Source organism: Vulpes lagopus, chromosome 10 (genome assembly GCF_018345385.1).
Source record: "Vulpes lagopus strain Blue_001 chromosome 10, ASM1834538v1, whole genome shotgun sequence".
NCBI lineage: Eukaryota > Metazoa > Chordata > Mammalia > Carnivora > Canidae > Vulpes > Vulpes lagopus.
This window is the reverse complement of record NC_054833.1, coordinates 99,549,228-99,568,548: the sequence shown is the minus strand read 5'-3', so window position 1 is coordinate 99,568,548 and position 19,321 is coordinate 99,549,228. Positions and strand designations below refer to the sequence as shown.

Genomic DNA, 19,321 nt, shown 5'->3' with positions numbered 1-19,321 from the left:
CTACAGTGAGCAGGAACTTGCCCAAGGTCACATATGGGGTTAGGGGAGAGCCCAGGCGAGAAGCCAGGGGTGTGCATTCCAGCCACCTTTCCGCCATCTTGCCATGGTGCTTGCTCAACAATGCCTGTCACTACCGCCAATATCTGACTGACCAAGTGGCTCAAAGGAATTCTTCCGAATGGTTTCTTAATAATAAATGCTTACATTTTCTCTTGGCCCCAGGCCAAATCCCCCCCCCCCATCTTGTTTTCAAGGTTGAACATTCCTTTGGAGTTAGTGACCTTGCCCTTGTCGGCCTGTGGATGTCGCTCTCTGTCCATAAGCCTCCTTTCCAGGGACCCCGTTTGTAGCAAAGACTATAATTTTATTTTGGGTTTGGATATACTGATTACATTTTAGCTTCTGGTATATTTTCTTACCTGTCACAGCCATTAAATTTATTTTAATAGTTACTCTACCCTCCTGATAGCCAGTAAAGGGGGAATTGGATATTGTCTATCAATTGGCTGGTCTGTGAACTAAGGCTATATCTAATTACAAGGCATTGTATCGGTTCTGATTTATTAACCATTTACTGTGCTTCAGAGAAGGTAGCATTTTTAGTAGCACTGTTCTGCTTGGCTGTAGCCTTCCAGGAGGGCAGAGTGCCCGGAATATCAGTGATCTTACAGTTATTACTTTGTGTCATATATAATCTTGTTTTTTCCCTGCAACAAATAAATCTTTGGGACTCCCTGAAAAAAAAAAAAAAACAAGAAAAAAAAACATTTGTGGTTACAGTATAATAAAAATAAACCGTTTGTCATGACTGCAGCTGACATTTATCAGCCCGTTTGTGGGTGCTCTTTCTCTCTCTATATAATACAGAACATAATTTGTCACTTTGTAAATACATTCCAGTCTAAATCCCTGCCAGCATCTGTTAGTGTTTGAAGGATTAATGTGCTACCCTGTGTATGTCTGCACTTGCAGGGAATAGTGCAGCATATGATTATGGATCTTGGGAGAGAGGGGAACGGGGTGTTTTCTGTGCATTTTTTTCCTGCACATGTAGTCTTTCTGGACTCTTCCTGAGTGTTCTTATCCTTCTCCCATTCTGCTTATGTACCTGGAATTTCATCATTTGCAAGGATTCTGGTAGCCTGCACCCTTCCCTCTCCTGTTCATGGTCATGGTCACAGTAATAGTCTGTGTGTACTGTGGGTGGGGAGTGGCAGATGATTTGAGGTCAGTTAGACCTGGTTTATATCCTCCCTTCATCTGATTTTATGACCTCAAGTTATTTAATTTTCATTTTCTCACTTCCAGCATAAAGATGTTAATAGCACCTTCTTAAAGGTGCTGAGGATGAAGAAGGAAATCTGTGTGGATGCAAAGTGCTGGGCTGGGAAGGTGGCCAGAGTAGCTGGTGTGGCTCTACCACCCTTCGTCACTGTCAGCGTGATTGCTGGCGTGCTGCAGTCTATGCATCTGGGTGTCACTTGGAGGATCCCAGCGCACTGAGCCAGTTGCTGGCTATGTTACTGCCTCTTTTACATCTTTTCCTGTTAGTTAGAGGAGTTTGTATTTATTTTGAAATATTTATGTCCTTGTAAATCAAGTGCTTGGTAGGTTCTTGGCCCAGAGAGCATCCTTCCTGTAAGAAATTGGTCCTCACCAGAGCTTGGTACTAAATTCTGGCAAGGCTGAGGGAACCAAACCCTCACCCATGGCCAGATGATTCAGAGACCTGCTGGAGGGACCATCCTTGCTTTCCCTAGCAGAGGGCATGGATTCTCCTGACTAATAATATGACTTTAATTCTTCTTACTTTATGGACTGGCTATAGTCTTATCAATCACCCTTAATCTCCTGGTGTCATTTGGATTAGAAAAATTCTAGGACATGGAAGAAATGGTCTCATTAGCAACTCTTTTTGTGAGCAGTCTCTTTATTCATGTGTTCATTGTTTTGGTTTTGTGGGTGTACTTTTCTGCCCATCTCACCCCGGTGGCCCCCATCCCAGGAAGCCCGTGTCTACGTTTGCACCTCTCTTCTCTCCAATGAAGAAAAAAGCGTGTAGCTTTCTTTTCATTAATAGAAACATTGTTTTGTTGTTGTTGCTGCTGTTCTGTTTTTGTTTTTCTGAAGTACAAATGCATATGAAGAGGACAGAAATATCATGCCACATACCCAGTGTGCAAGATGAGGCTTGTGATTTGGTGCTTTTTGTTAGGTTTCTAGAGAGAATTTTTAGCAGATCTGGGAACATAGAACCCAGTGGGGGGGGGGGGGGGGGGGAAACATCAATTCTTCCGTCACCAAATGCCTAAGAATTTGCATGCTTAGAAAATGTCTAGAAAACCACAATTTCAATTTTTGACTGGTTTTATAAGCTTCTAGAGATTCTAAAACAGTTCAAAAAGGTGCCAGTAGATATGTAGAATTGTGGGAACCATTTAATGCTGATATTTATTACAAAGTGTAATGTTCCTGAAATTTAGATCATTTAATACTAGACATGAGTCACAAGGAAGTGTTAGCAGATGCTCACTGGCCATCCTTAATTCTACACAATTTGGGGCTCCTTATGCTGTGTGTTCTCTCTATCCAATGTTCCGTGTGATAAACAACACACACTTGAAGATATGCATTTGGTGTTCTCCTTTTTTCTCTTTCATTTATTGGAATCTATAAGTCATAACAATTTCAAGGCTGTCAGACTTCAGGAAGCCCACCCAATTTTCTTGATTGTGTTCTAAAATGGAGGTTAGCAAACTGTGCTCTTCTGGGAGGAAATCCAGCCCAATGCCTGTTTTTGTAAGTCAAGTTTTATCGGAATGTGGCCATGCCCATTGATTTACATTATCTCTGGCGGTTTTTGTTGTCATGCTCCAAAAGTGGAGTAGTTTATATGGCCTGGAATACTTACTATCTGGCCCATTCAAGAAAAACTTTGCTGACCCCTGTTCTAGAGGACTTAAGTCCATTTGGAAAGAAAAATCTGTTCTATGAGATCAGAATGAGCAGGTGGTTTAATTAGTATCATATTTTCCACATATGGAAACAATTGAAATTACGCAAGACTTAGTTATCAAACTTGGTTAATCCAAAACCTGGGGAAAGGGAATAGGGGGAGAGGTTGAAGTTAGCTGTTTTTTTCATCATAAGGTTAAAATTTTAATGGGCAAAGTAAAACAAAAGAGTGTAAAAGATTTCAGGTTCATAGAAGGAACAACATTCTTAGTAGTGGTATGTTTGGCCACACCAAACTCTTCTGGACTCAGGGATAATTTCAGAGTTGAGAAGTTCTGATGCCAAGACAATATTAGTATCTTGTAAAGAGAATTGGCTTATCAGAGTGGAGGGAAAACTGAAATCCCAGTTCTGCCAGCTACTAATTAAATGATTTTTGATCAGATTTTTCATGATTTCATAGCCTTTCTTTTATTTATAAAATAGGTCTACCTTGTAAGGGTTCCACGGGGTAAAATGTGGGAAAATCTATTATCGTCCCTTCCCTGTATGGTATCTGCCAGAGAGTTGGTCCTCAAAAGCGTTTAGTTCACAGTGAATGTTTGCCCCATGGAACAGATTTTGTACATTTATGCAGGGGAAAGATGTCTTAAGGTTTGACACATGTGATGACAGTTGACACTTGGCTTAACTGGAAAGTATGACCCTCAGCCATAACACCCCCAGGTCCTCCTGAGGGTTGCAAGGCAGGCCCGGCATCCCAGAAAGGAGTACAGCTTCATAAAGCCAGTGCTTGCATTTAGGAAAAAAAGAGCAAATGGACCAGGGCCTCCCTTTACAGAGGTGAAACTCTGGGTCATCCCATCACGCTGCAGCAGCGGAAGCCCTGCCTGTAGGGAACATGTGTATCGTCAAGCCAAAGGGAAAGGGGAAGATGCCGCTTATAAATATTGAAGAGGCAGGGAGAGCGTGTGGTATGGCCAGGCTGCTTTAGCATGCACGCCATTCCAAAGTGGCTTCTAATGGACATTTATAAGGTGGTGTCCCCCGCCCTCCCCCTCCCCATCTAATGCTGTCTGAGATGCTCTTTTGAAAACATGCAGTCTGTAACTTAGCTGGCTTTTAACAGAATTGGCCAATGTGATTCATTCGTCCCATTTGGCTATGAGAGAGGAGACCACAGAGCAAGTCAGATGTGACTGTGGCCATGTGCCGATGCCCAAACCTGCATGCTCTGTGCACTGAGGGGACAGGACATCCGTCCACTGCTTTGGCTCTGTATGCAGGTGTTGGCCTCACTCTGACACTCTTCATGGGCTTCCCTTCCCTCGGCTTCTGCTTGGACTTCATTTCCTGAAGCAGTCCTGGTTCAGCTGTCCAACAAGCCCTCACTGGCCCACCTTTGTCTCTCTCTCTCTCTCTCTCTCTCTTTCTCTCCCTCTCTTCTCAAGAGCATGAAACTATCCAGAGTAACCAGCTTCAGTGGAAAAGCAGTTATCACTAACCTGATATACCCTACTGGGCTGAATTTTTTTAAATTAATTCAGAAGTCATAATGGCTATTGTCTCTCAAAGACTTTTTCAGGCTTATTTTATGCTATTTGGGCTTTAGGATCAATTTTTTTTTTCAACTCTCTGATGTGCCTGATTTCATTGCTGTCAGCTGGAGGATTCTTCTTCCCTTAGCACACGTCTTTCTTGTAATGTCTCCATTGAAGCAGCATGAAGAAGCCCCTACACACTGACCTTTGGCTTTTCTCTTGAGCTTCTGGCTTGGCAGGTACTTGATTGGCCTTCCAAGGGGTAGACAGAAAACAGTTTTACCAAGTGATTTCCAGTGTATGACACAGATCCACATGGATGTCCCTGATCAACAGGTGGCTGTTGTTCATTTGGTGAATAAATATCCCAGCTTTCTTCACCTTGGGCCCCTCTGGCCCTAGGAAAATAGTATAATCTACATTCATCATAAGGAAGGAGAATGAAAATACTCGCCGCCTAATTCATAAGAGGAACAGCCCTGGAGTTACACATCCTTCCACTTACAGGCCTTTGGTAGAAGCCTGGATGCTCCACCCACCTCCCTGTGCACTGGGAAATGTACTTTCTGGCTCTACTCCTTTCTCTGCGAACCCCACACTGTGGAAAGGGGAGAGCTATTTTGAGGGATGATAGTTCTCTCTTTCCATATATACTACCTGGAGGTGATTTTTAGAATCTAGTTTGTTGGTTTCTGCCTTTTAATATGTGAATTTAAGTACATTTATATTCCTCATGAGTATGGTTATATTAATACTCATTTCTGAATTTTATTTCATGTTTCCTCTCTACTAAGTGTTTTCCTTTATTATTAAATTTAATTATTTTGGGATACTTTTTTTTTTCTTTTTGGATACTTTTTTGGATTGATCCAGTTTCTTTATATTTCATGTATCCCATATATCCCTCCCCTGCTGCTCGTTTAGAAGCTAAAAGCTCTTCCTTCTGTCCTTCTCCCCTTCCTTCCTTCACTCTCTCCTTCATTCTCTCTTTCCTCCTCTGTCTTGCTCTCTCTCAGAGTCACTCTGGCAATTTCTACATACATACCTAAATTTTCTCTTACAAAGTGTAAAGTTATTTATATCTCTCATGTTAACTAAACCATACATGATTTAATGACTCAGTGAAATCTCCCTTCTATAAAAAATACCTTCCTTGTTATTGTTGTTTCAGTTCTGTCTCCAACCCCTTTTTAAACATAATTTATTTGGTTTTGCAGCTCATGTAAAAGATGCCCAGCATTTGGGGATCACTTAACTGTGACCTTTCTTTTGTGTGTGTCCTCATCTGTTTCTGCCTTTATGGGTGTTTTGGTTGGAACCTAGAAGAGGCTGCTTAGGCACATGCCGCCTCATTTTTCTCTGAGGTGTGTGTGTATGTGTGTGTTATCTTTTACATATTATTTGTTGAATACTTTGCCTTGTTTTTGTAGAACTTTTGAAAGGTTTCTCCCTTTGGATTCATCCATAAACTAAAAATAACCACCATGGTCACTTCTCAGCTTTGATAATGCTGTTCCGTGTTTACCGCATGCTTTGCATACCAAGTTCATCTCCATCATCCAGCATTGTGGCCAAGCCTGCCAGCATGAAGCAGCAAGAGAAATGCCCGGCTTCCCAAATGGCTTATGGAAAGCCATTGCTGCTAATATCATTAGCCTAGTTTTTTTTTTTTAACTTTTTTTTAAATTTTTAAAATTTTTATTTATTTATGATAGTCACAGAGAGAGAGAGAGAGGCAGAGACACAGGCAGAGGGAGAAGCAGGCTCCATGCACTGGGAGCCCGCCGTGGGATTCGATCCCGGGTCTCCAGGATCGCGCCCTGGGCCAAAGGCAGGCGCCAAACCGCTGCACCACCCAGGGATCCCTCATTAGCCTAGTTTTATCTCTCCTTCTGAATTTGTCCTAAGTTTGGTGGTACGTGTTTTCATTCGTTTCCTCAATTAAATCCTGTCTCAAAAACCTGCTCTGTGACACTTGCTGGGTATCAGTATTTGAGATCGAATTATAAAACTTTGCATTTTAATTTACTATAAATGTCAATGTGAATTATTGGTTGTTTGGGTTTTCTTTCGTGGTCTCCCTCAGCATTCTTGGGAATGGCAATTGTTAGAACCTTTTTGGAGGACACCCAGCAAAATCAATCAAGATTTAAAATGTGGACATCTCTTGATCTAGCAATTCTACTTCCAGGAATTTTCTCCTATAGAAACTCTTCAGGGATCCCTGGGTGGCGCAGCGGTTTGGCGCCTGCCTTTGGCCCAGGGCGCGATCCTGGAGACCTGGGATCGAATCCCACATCGGGCTCCCGGTGCATGGAGCCTGCTTCTTCCTCCGCCTGTGTCTCTGCCCCTCTCTCTCTCTCTGTGACTATCATAAAAAAAAAAAAAAAAAAAAAAAAAAAAAAAAAAAAAAAACTCTTCAGATATGGTGAAGTACAGGTATTGCAGCATTGCTTTCAGTAACAAGAAACTGGAAAGAATATAAAATAATATTAATTACAATAAGAGCAATGGTTAACACTCCCAGAGCATCCGTATAATATAATGTGCTTTTCATGGCTCCTATCTCCCTGAATCCTCACAGCAACCCTGAGGAGGACAGTCTTCTATGATTTCTTTTCTTATAGACAGGGAAGGTTAGACGCTGGGAATTTAAGCAGTAAGTTCCCAAAGCTAGTGAAGGTTGTGGACAGCTGTGTTCTCCTAAGGGGATCAGTTTTTAATAAATGATTGAGCAGCCCCTTCAATGACCTAAACATACTGGTTGGAATAAGTGGGAGTAGAGTTCTATTAAGATACATCAGATTATGTATTAGTTGGGAAAAACAATACTATAAAATAACATGTAAGCTACAATACTGTGTTTGTAGGAAAACATTGTTGTGCCATGTTTTTGTATGTGTAGAAATTATATTTGGGAAGGATTTGTGTCACGCTGTCATTCTCATTATCTTTGGGTAGTGGGATTTGGGAATTGTTTTCACTTCATAAAATCCACTTGTGCATTATTTGTACTTTCATCAGGGAGCCAGTTTGATTTTTACAACCCATGATACATTTAAGTAGCTGAAGACTGACTACTTAGCGTGGGTCAGAGATCCTCTCACCAAACTCACACGTACAAGTTGGCACTGTTGACATCTGGGGCCGGTTGTCAGGGTGCTACCTGTTTGTTGTAGGATGTGTAGTAGGATTGCTAACCTCTACTGTTAGATGCCGGTACACCCCTCCAACAAGCTGTGGCAACCAGAACTTCTGCAGACTTTGCCAGATGTCCTTTCAGAAGTAGAGTGCTTCTGCTTGAGAACCCTTGAGAGAGACGCTGTCCAATCCATGTGTGGTATTCTCCATAGTAAAGATTGTATTTATGATCACTTCTCTCCATCTGAGGTTCTCCAAACTTCATGAGTCCTTTGTGAGGAATTCAGAACCCTCTAAACCATAGCAGAGAAATCTTACTTTTCTCTTTATATTCAACTAAGCATTCTTGGCTTGCCACCAGGTAATCAATGGGCACCAGATCTCTGTGTTTTCAATTCTGCACCTCTTTGTGAAATGAGGGGGGAGTGCACTGATACTTCTATCTGTGACTTTCCCAAAAGGGGGGGTTCCAATGCTTAACAAGTTTCATGAAGAACACAGCTATTAAACATTCAAAATATATATACTGTTCCTGTTGAGAATATAATTATACAGTAAATTAGCTCATGTCCAGTATGTTGCCTTTTAAGCACATCTTTGATGTTTCCAGTACTTACATAAGATATAGGGCCTGTTTATTAAGAGTCTTCAACTGTGTATAAAACTAGAGCAGTCAAAAGTAATGGTGTCTGCTGAAGGATTCTTTATCATATGAATTTACCTTTAGTCATCTATTATTTATTTCAGCTATTTTATATGCCATTATAATAAATATTATGACAGAGAAAGCTTTTATGCTTCAACTTATTGTAGTACTCTTTACTTGCCTGCAATCCTTCAGGAAAATGTAACCATGCTTTACCTATAGTTAACGTAAATCATCACTTACATTAGAATGAAAAATTCACTATGAAAAAAGGCTCTTTCTTCAATAGCAAGGCATAAATGCACAATCATGTTGACTGCCAAACTCCTGTGCCATCCGCTGTCCTTCCTTAAACTGTTTTTAAGCTGCAAAGTGAATGCATTGCATAGAGGGAAATTGGAAGGTTTTCGAATATTTTCACTCTCTTGTTAGTTTCTGGCAAGATAAGCATTTTTTATCCAGAGTGCAAAATATTGCCAATTACTGTCTAAGCATTTTTAATAGTTTTGCTTTACGTGGCATGTAACTCATACACCAGATTAAATAAGCTGTTACCCAGTGCAATTTCTCCTTGAATCAGCCTCACAATTACCTATAGATATTGATACAGTTATTTTATAAATTGAGTTCCAGCAACACAAGGCAAAAATTTTGACCTGTATATAATGAAGAAAGAGTTGTCATGATTTTCTTATTAGGGCTGTTTGTGTATTTTGCAAGGGAGAGGAGGGAAGGGTTAGGCCGTGCTCATGGGGACCCTGGAGTAGGGGTTGATGCTGAGGGTTGATCTAAAGGTTAGAAATGACAAATTCAGTCCGTATCCCTCAAGACTTTACAAAAACTCTTGGGCTTTGCTTAGGATTTTTTTTTTTGGTTTGGTTCCCTACTTGGAGACATAGAACCTTCTCTAAGAGTATTTTTCTTGTTAAATGCATAGTGGTATGCAGACCAATGCAATGTTTAGAGTCAGAAAAGAGACTCAGACTCTCTTTTTCTCTGGGATGCCCTATCAGGAAGAGCATTTACCAGTGCATACTTTTGATGTTTAGGCTCAGCCAAGATTGGGCAAACTCCCTGTCAATTTACTCATGATCTGGTGTGGGTTGTTTGATGGAAAGGTACCAGAGCCGAAAGTAGATATGAGAATCCATCCACTTTTGCGCTCCTCAGTGAGGAGATTGCCATTTTTTGCCACCACCAACATCACTTAAATTATACTGGAGAAATTAGTGCTCTGAAGTCCCACATAGGATATTGATGAATTATTAAACCAGTTTAGTTAGGTCTGCATTGTAGTTCAGTGAATAATGTCATGTCAATATTATGCTCAGCGCCAGTGTCTGTTGCTGTTGTAAATGTGACAAGTCCTATTTAAGGTTTCAGAACATAAAATCAGGACTGAGAGTATGTAAAGTGGAAGGGTGAGAGACATCAGCATAATGCAATTAAGGCCCATTGGATTAGAATTTGCAGGATGCCATTAGCAATAAGCTCTGAATGTAGATTATTGCCTTAGTTACATTTTCTCCTTCAGCAATAGGCTTCTCTTGTAAATTCTAAGCGTATAAAATAAATATGATATAAAATAGACACAAATAAGAATATATAGATGATGTTAATTTCTTTATAGCTTCTTGGTGTTATATGTTGAAGAATATGACGACAGGGGTACAGCGTAGTGTGCTATCCAGCAAAGGTAGGAGTTTGGGAGCTGGCCACATCTCAGTTGGAAACCTGGGTCTGTGTCTCACTAGCCATGCCACTTTAAACTTTTATCAGCCTCTGTTTTCTAGTCTATAAAATGGGGGAAATGATATACACTTCAAAAGATTTTTCACATTACTCTTAAGTGAAAAATAAATGCCAAGCATATCATAGGTGCTCCTTATTTTTTCAGCTTTTATAATTAATAAATGTATGTAAATGAGAACTTTTTTTAGAGGAGCACAGAAATGAATTCTTCTATCAGTGTTAGAGAGGTGTAGGTGCACACCCATCAAATCCTCCTAGATTGGCACCTTCAAGTTAGAATATTCAATAGCTCATTGCCCTTAAACAGTAAATCTTGTATCTGCCATTGCATGGGATGAGCCCCCACTGCTGAAGGAGAATTTCCTCTGGGCATGCTGGAGGCTGGGCTCCCTGCACTTGCTCAGTGTATCTGGGTTTTTCCATCTTCCCAACCTCCAACTGTATTGTGTACTCTTCTTTTTGACCAACTCAGAGATGATGGTTTCAACACAAAATGAAGAACTCTTCTCACTAGAGCTCCTGCTCTAGGATTGGGTCAAAAGTGTGTGTGTGGTCAAGGTGAGTGGAGGAAGCAAGGGTCACATACTAGATTTGAAGTATACTTACTTGATTAACTGAGCATGACACATAACGCCCAACAGCTCTTGGTTCCCACACCAAATACTTTGGGTTCGTTACAGGGAGAAATCAGATTGTGGGGCAAACGCATTGGTACACTCCCAGCTAATTCACAGGGAGTGTATAATTAATGATGATTTTCAAGTGAAAGTTTGTTTTTGAAGTATGGTTGGCCACTTGAATTAGTTACAAAAATACAGTCTTCTAAAGGCCTATTGCCATGAGATATTATCTTTTTTGTTCTTCCACTGATGATAAGCAGATTATGAGTGATGCAATGATATGGGGAAGAAGAAAATAAGTAAAGGAAATAGAAGCTGTGGAATATATATATTTACCTTTAGAGGCAGAATTAGTGAATGAATTCACACTTGTAAATATTGTCTCTCTTATGGTTGACCAACAGCAGGACAGTATGCTGCTTCTTTATAAGGCACTGATAGACCTAGTGGGTTTCCTGGGGTTGGCCTTGATGTGAGGGCCTCTGGGAGGAGTTGAGGGGGAGTTGATGGGGAGAGAACAGGAAGTTTTTGTGGGCATTTTGGAACATGGAAGAGTGATTAAAATCATGGCTTAGGGTGAACCTTGGCTCCGCCACTGTTATCTGGGTGAAGTTGTGTAAGAGCTTTCAGAACTTCAGTTTCTACATCTATAAAATGGTGGGTGACAGCTGCCCCCATTGGGTTGGGGATTGGTAGGAATAAAAGGTACTATGCGGCAAGGGCTCATGGCCAGCCTTCTATGATCATTCCTGTTGGCCAGTTATGTCCCATTCAGCCCTTGCAGTGACGAGTGAAATGATTCCATGCTGCTGCTGCTGGTGGTGGTGGTGGTGGTGATGATGGTGATGATAATGATGATGATGGTGGTGGTGGTAATGGTGATGATGCTGATGGTGGTGGTGGTGGTGGTGATGGTGCTAACAAGGTATGAATGACAACAAAAATAATCACAATAAGGATATTCATTGCTAACAGTTACAGAACACTTGTCAAGTAGTCAGACACTATTCCAAGTGTTTTACACAGATCACCTCACTTCCTGGTAAGGCAGGTGCTACCAGGATTTCTGTTTTATAGAAGGAAAAGCTGAATGTACAAATGAGAGACGTAACTTGCCCATCTGGTCAGTGCTGACCCAGACAATACAGCTTGAGTCTATGGCCTTTACCAATATCTTTTAGGTTCAAACCACTCATTGAATTTGGAAACTGGATTACATGGCCTCGGGGGGATTCAGCAAGCCCCCTTCTTCCTGCTTTGGAGTCAGATATCACCTCCTTTGCTGAATTGCTATTCATACTTTCTCTGAGTTACTTATGTTAATTTTATGAAATAACGAAGGGAGACCACAATTACTAATATGCTTTATTATTGAAAAATAAGGAGTATCCTGTTTTAGCAGTGGCTTTCCGAGTAATAGTCATTCTTTAAGTGCCCCAGGGCTTATATACAGGATATCTCATCTTTACCCCAACCATACAAGGCAAATGCCCATTTTCCATTGAGGCAGCTGAGGCCGAGAGCATCCATGTAGCTGCCCTGAAGTCAATGCTACCAGGGCTGTGACCACACGGGGCTGTGGCTTCCAGGTCAGCCTGGCTCTGCTGTCTCTGCTGTGGATGACAACATTTCCCCACTTCTCTGTTTAAATACCGCATGATCCCCATATGGTTCTTTTGGTTTCAGGCGGTATCACATCTGAGTCACACTTGGCTAGTTTGTAGTCATAAAATGATATGAGAGATCACTCATTTAATGACAACAACTCATATAATGAGCAGTCCTTTTGGTTTGGCATTTACAGACTCTTGAATCACTCAGGCAGATTTTGGAACTTAATAAAGTCCAAGAAGACTTGGCCTATTGAGGGTGTCCGTGAATTGTGTCACCAGCAAGTGTCCCCGTATCCCAGGGAAATGGAGGAAGAGCATGTGGGTTGCTTAATTACTATGCTTTTCTGGCTGAGCCCGGGGTGTCGGGAGCAGGTGGGCTTCTCAGCTACTTAGAAGTTGCCTGATGCTTCATGTGTGGGATGCCACCTGTGCAGTTCTGTCTTAAAATGATGGGTACCAGCATCTGTATACATAATTTAAAATAAATTTACATTCTTATTCTGCCTGAGATGAGAAGATTGTATACTGGTGTGATTAGAGAGAAGAGTGAGGATTTGGGGAAGGGTTGAGAGAGGCATTTTATAGCATTTTAAGATTCAAAGCTCTTGGTATGAAGTTCTTCCTGTTAAACAAAGGTGGGTAGGTGGATGGATGGATGGAAGGATGGGTAGATAGATCTGTCTATCTAGATGGCAAAGGAGAAGGGAGGGACATATGGAAGGTTAACAGTTTATTTTGGAGTTAGTGGGATTGTAGATGCCTTTTGTTTGTCCTTATTCATCTGTCTTTTCTGAATTTTTCTGTAATTAATGAACGTGTAAAATAGGAAGTAGCCTGAAATAACTCTGGAAAGGGCAAAGTCATGGACTGGGTGTTAGTCATTACCATTTATATATATATATATATATATATATATATATATATATATATATATACACACACACACATACATATATATATATTCATTCATTCATTCATTCATTCATTTATTTATTTATATTTCCATTTGTATTTTTGAGTACATGGAGGGTTGTACCTTCCTAAGCTAAGCATAACCACATGACTTGCTCTGCCAACAAAATGTGATCAGAAGCAACATCTGTACTGCAGGGTGGGGCCTTGAGATCCACTTATGTACAGTGTGTCACATTCTCGTCTTCACGCTAAAGGCTAGTGATATTACAGAAGGTGGAGGCCCCATCTGCCTGGGACCCTGGCTAGCCACGGCAAACACGGTCTAACTGACCTGAGATGGGCATGAAGTGTGAGCAAGTAGTAATCCTTGATTGTTTTAAGACATTGAGGTTTGGGAGCTGTTCAGTAAAGATACTGAATCGCCTCCTCCTGATTGGTATGGAGGCAGTTGAGTGAGTCATACTAATGAATTTGGATGGTATCTTATTGCCCATTGTAAGCTACAAAGGGGTTTGGGACTTTGTAAATGTGCTTGTTTTGCCAATCCAAAGAGCAGACCCTGCCCAAACAAGGCCTGGACTTCTCATGTTGTAGATGGCAAATGCTAATTTAACATTTCTTAATTTTAAAAAAACCCACCAGTTCTTTAGTGGTGGTGGAACAGTCTGTATCTTGCATGTGGTGATTGTTATATGTATCTTGAATAAAATGAATAGAATAAAATGTCATAGAAGTATACACAAATATATTCCGAATAAAAGAAAATGAGTGTCTCCCCAAAATGGTGAAGCCCAGGTAAGTCTGTGGTTTAATGAGCTGTGTTTGCACCACTGTTGATTTTCTGGTTCTGATAATGTCCTATAGACATGGATAAGATGTCACCATTGGTGGTGCTGGGAGGCAGGTGTATGGGCACTCTTGGTGCTATTTTTGCCACTTCTTGGGAGTCCATAACTAGTTCCAAATTGAAGTTAACAACAACAGAAAGTTGGTGAGTTAAAACCAGGGAAGTGCATTGTGGTCAGTTCCAGGTTCCTGGCCAGATGTGGCAGGAAAGATCACACTGGCAGATAGAGCCTCTTGCCTCAACCTAGCCCTCAGCAGTTTATCCCTCAGAAATGGGTTCTGTTTGCAGTGCCTCAGCCACTGCATCCTGGTTTAGGGCACATCTTGCATTAAATAGTTCTATAATGCTGTCAGATTTGTTAGACAATCAGAAAAGCAACCCTTCCTCCTGGCCCCCAAAACGCACACAAACACATCCACGCTCCCTGATTCTAAAAGTGGTGTTTCTTTTTTTCCTTCCCTGAATTTACCAGATTGCACTCAATTTCTCTGCATTTCTCAGGGTCAGTAGCAGAAACAGGAAACCTGATGCCGGGGGCAAGAGAATTACCTGAGTAATAGTGTGTAGACTTGAATCACTGTCCCCAGGAGCCTAGTAACCCACAGCCTGTGGATTAGTCTGTTGAACTACTTGGTGGCTTGTGACCCCTTGTTCCCTCTAGATGTGTATGTTCTGATTTTGTTCTCATTGGTAGTGGCAGCTCTGTACCTTATTTTAAAGTGAAGGGGAAGGACCAGTGTAAGTTACGCATACAGAAGGTTACAGTGGCCCACTTGGCTGAGCCATCGTTTTCTTTGGGAGATTGCTTTGGGGTCACCATCTAGGAATGTTCTTACCGTTTCATGAGGGAAATATGTATATGCATTTTTATGATACATAGGCTGCATGTCCCTTAGGGAGTCTCTAAGGGGTTTGGCTGAGAGGAATGATGTCTTCACCATTTTCCCCAATACAATGAGTATTTGGGTTTCCTCTTGTGATACACTCAAAGTTCTGTAAGAGTCTGTGTGCAGCAGTGAGCATCATGCCCTAAGTGAAGTAAGGCTGAGGCCAGAGCAGGTAGGATGAGGGTAAAAAGCCACTTTATTTGCTAACTCTTAATGTCAAGCTGGGTAGTGAAGCATTTATGAGGCATAAGAATCTATGAGGAATACAAGTTAGCCATTGACAGGCTCGGTACTCTGAAGAGATTTTAGTCATGGGACAGTTAATCAGCCATGCAGACAGGAGGTGAGTGGCATTTATCTCCTGGTCTGGAGGCCCAAGCTCTCTACACAGTACAATCTCACTCAAGGGCATTCATTTTTGCCATCAGTGGTGTCTTTCTCTATAAGACAAGGGGTATGGCCTCAAGTCATTCTGGATCCTCCACCTTTGTTCTTCTCTGGTCTTAGAAACTCATAACAAAACCCATGTGTTAGCACATTCCTGGCTCAGGTTAAATGCTTCTCCTCCTCCTTCCAAAATTGGCACATTTGTGCACCTGCCACTGTTACTCAAGGACCTTCAATCTACACTGGCCAACCTGCCTTCACAACATCCATATGCTATTAGGGCTTGGGGCAGTCATTTAGTCACCTTACATCCCTTTCCCTAAAACTGAGCTCTTTAGGAGACATACCCTGGATCCTTCAGGATCTAACAGCAAGCTGGTCTGACGCACTCTTCATTAACATCATTCCATCCATTGTGCTGCGCCGTAGCCCACCCAAACTACAGTTCGCTGCAGACCAGAAAGAATTGGGCACAGTAGACATCTTATCTCCTTCTAGTGAAGTTCTCTCTTCCAGGCTGGATGTTAGGTACTTTACACCCATTCTCACAAGTCTGTGAGGAGATAATATTTGCCTTTTACAAATGAGGCTCAGAATGTGCAATGGCCAAGGTCAGTTGGCCTCCCTGCTGCCTCTGGCTGATGCTTATTGTTCAAGGCTTGGTACTTGGGTTACAGCCCAGGATGCTAAGACTAAGCATCTCAGCATAGTTTGTGGGACCCCCTCCCCCAAGTAAGACAGTTGAATGGAGCATGTGCATGGCAGTGCTGTTTGCATCTCCTTCATAGCATTAGAGGTACCACGTTCATCTCTGCATTCTCACTGTAGCATCACAGGCTAGATGAGAATTCCCAGGCTTGCCGTTTGCTCGCTGGGACTTTCCTCACCTGAACAGGCAGTGGCTCTGGCATTCTTGGCTGTCCGTCCTTTGGAGGAGGTGGGTCTAAGAAGTGATCGTATTTAATTACATACCCTGCAGCCCAGCCAGACTTAAAAACTGGGGGTGCCCCATAAACACAGAACAAGTTGGATGGTAACCCTGGTCTTTCCAGAATTATGCTAGGATGCTCTCCAGTGGAACATGATTGCTTCAAATCCTGATGCCCTTGGCCTTCTAGGTTCTGTCAAGAAGGAAATGTGGGCTTTTGTGTCAGGCATACTGGGGTGAATCCTCACCCTTGACACTTCTTAGTTCTGTGATCTTTAATGAGGCCACATGTAAAATAGGGGAAGTATAACCCATTCAGTTGTTATGGGGAGGAAACAAGCTGGTGCATGGAAGTACCCAGGCCACAGTCAGCCTGGAACAGACTGTAGTTATTGTCATCATCTACATGTGCCCCACCTATCTGGAGGGTTTCCTGGGTTGTGAAACCAGAGCTCCTTTGTGGGATCTAGGTCACTCGGGGTCCATTGGAATAAATGAATTTTGCCTGCTTTGTACTTTCTCTAAATGAATCATCTTTAATTTTTGATGCAGGCTCAACGGAATCATTTCAGAACCTGCATGGCAGCTTTTGAGATTAAAATATCATCTACTGAATTTTTACACGAGCCAGGCTTTGTCCTGGCATTCCCTTATTTTTAGAGTTTTTATTTTAGGACACAGATTGAGAGGAGATGCTTAAGCTTGAAGACCCTTTGGATCCTCTGTGCACTGAGTGAAACAGCACAACCCCCAGCCTGTGGTTTTAGCAGATTCCCAGCCTCACATCCTCCCAAACTTGGCAGTAAAAGCCCTGTTCTTCCATTCATTCCAATGATTTATATTCTCTCTGGGCGTCTAATATTAAACAGGGGAATTCCGACATGTTCCATAACACATTTACTGTAACTTGATACCATGAACTAAACTTGCTGTTATTTATCATTTCTTTTTATTTTCTCTCATTCCAGCACAAAGCCAAGGTAGAAGCAATGACCCTGGACCTCGCTCTGCTCCGTAGCGTGCAGCATTTTGCTCAAGCGTTCAAGGCCAAGAATGTGTGAGTGTTCCAGTGGAGGGTTATAGATCATAATATCTTGCTATTGTAATGTCTTTATCAGATGAACACAATTGGGAAAACACCAATGCAAGGCTGTTGTGTTGTCCTGGCGCCCAAACAGCAGGCTCATTTATATTGGCCCTGTTAAGGTGTACCGTATTTTTTTGACTTCTTGAGTCACCCTCATTATGAGATGTGTCATCAATCTAATAACAGCTCCCCCAATAAAAAAGGAAAGACAGTATTCAAACACTAGTAAAAATAGCTAATAAAAGCCAGCTGATTGTAGGATGTGTCCTGATCACCGATGTGTTTGCCGTGTATCTTAGAATTGAGGAAAAGCATTTTAATTGCCTTACTAATCCAGTCCTTCAAGGAGGCCGAGAATCAGACAGGAGAAGGTTCTACTGTTTCTACGTCTGCAACCATTTTATGCGGTGTGTGAACGTGGTTCCAAAACATGGACTCATATTGTGAGAAGGTTACTCTTTTCTTTCCTTCTTTTTTGTTTTTCAGAATGCCCGAAGGAGGAAGCCTTAGCTAGGGCCTGGCAAGTGTTTATGCCATCACATGCCAACCTCCTTTCCTAACAGAGAGAGAGCAGACCTCAGACCTGGAGCTGGAGCAAGCAGTGGTGGCTAGCTCCATTTTAATTACAATATTTTGTTTCCAAGTGTTTATTTTTATGGTTCCCTCATATTGAGGGCAAGCAATACTGGTTTCTCATTTAATGTAGTGGTTTAAATTTCATTTAAAAAAATAACTGCATTTAATTTTTTTTTCAGTGAATTGATTTAAACATGAGGATTAAGTTAATAACAGTACAGGTGGTGCCAAGGATAAGATAGTTCCAGAAGTGGCATCAGAATGACTGAATTTGGGAGAATGCTGATAAATGACGAGTTGTCTTCGGGTTAGGCTGTGTTGGGAGCATTGGTTTTATAGTTCTCCAAGCAGATGATGGATATATGGGGAGGTATTTAAACCAGATATTCAGAAGGTACTATGTAGATCTGTGCCTGCAGTGCTGACCAGTGTCCAGTCTCTCTTGAATCTGCCTCAGTTTCTCACTCTGCTCTTGAACACTGTCAACAAGTCTGCTCTCTAAAGCCTTTTCTGGAGCAAGCAAATGGGCTGAGTCCTTGAGTTTGAAATCTAGAGTCAGAGTCTTGAGTGCAGTTGCACCCTCCCTGTAAATGCAGGCCCCGTACTCACAGAACAAGTGGGTCATGTCCCCGGTGAGCCTACAGACCTGGGTGAGCCTGATGTGTGTGTTCTCCACAGTGTTTGCCAGCTGGTGGCTGCCAGCCCTTTCCAGAGCTCCCAGGCAAGGTCAGATCAGGGTACAGCAATAGCTTGGAAGACATTTGCTTGTATGTAACTTCATCACTCACTTATCCACTTGCTCATTAACTTAACACACATTCAGTGAGTGCCTCCAAAGCCCCAGCCCCTCTTCTGGGCTCTGGGAAGAGTAGTGGCCACTGGAAGCCTACTTCCCCTTGGACACGAAGCCATAATCTCAGGGGCCAGCAAGCAGTTTTATTGCTCAGAGCTGACTCCTCAACCTACTGTTTTGTGGTTATTTGGAAAAATAGTAATAATAATAGTAATAGCAGCAATGAGCAGTAGCAGTTCATTTATCCAGTGCTTATTATGGGCCATGCACTGAGAACCTTTTGTGTGCATTTTCTGATTTACTGCTATTTCTTATTCGGTTATACAGATGAGGAGAGCAAGACTGGAAGGGAAAAGGTGGTTATCTGAGGGCTCCCAGCCGGGAAGTGGGCTGGGGGGTGGGTAGCCCAGAGCCTCTGCTATAGTCCCTTCAGGCCTCCTGCTCATCCACCACACGGCCCCATCTTTCACTTGAAATGCAGTGGGAACTGAGATCGGAGACAGTGAGTGACCCTTGCAGGGTCACTTGGCAGACTGGGAGCCGCTGTGGGACTTGCATCCACTTCTGACTATCACGCTCTCCCTGACACAGTGCTGCCTCTCTCTATGCTTCCCCCAGCTCCTTTGTCAGGCC

General features: G+C 42.1%; 1 protein-coding gene across 2 annotated transcripts in view; it reads left to right on the top strand.

Moving 5' to 3' along the window:
• Positions 1–19,321, top strand: part of WWOX (WW domain containing oxidoreductase) — a 948,794-nt gene that overhangs the window by 227,947 nt on the left and 701,526 nt on the right. For both annotated transcript variants that reach the window (XM_041772247.1, XM_041772246.1), the window contains exon 6: positions 17,201–17,289. In XM_041772247.1, coding sequence (XP_041628181.1) covers positions 17,201–17,289 — 89 coding nt within the window. The remainder of the gene's footprint in view (positions 1–17,200; positions 17,290–19,321) is intronic.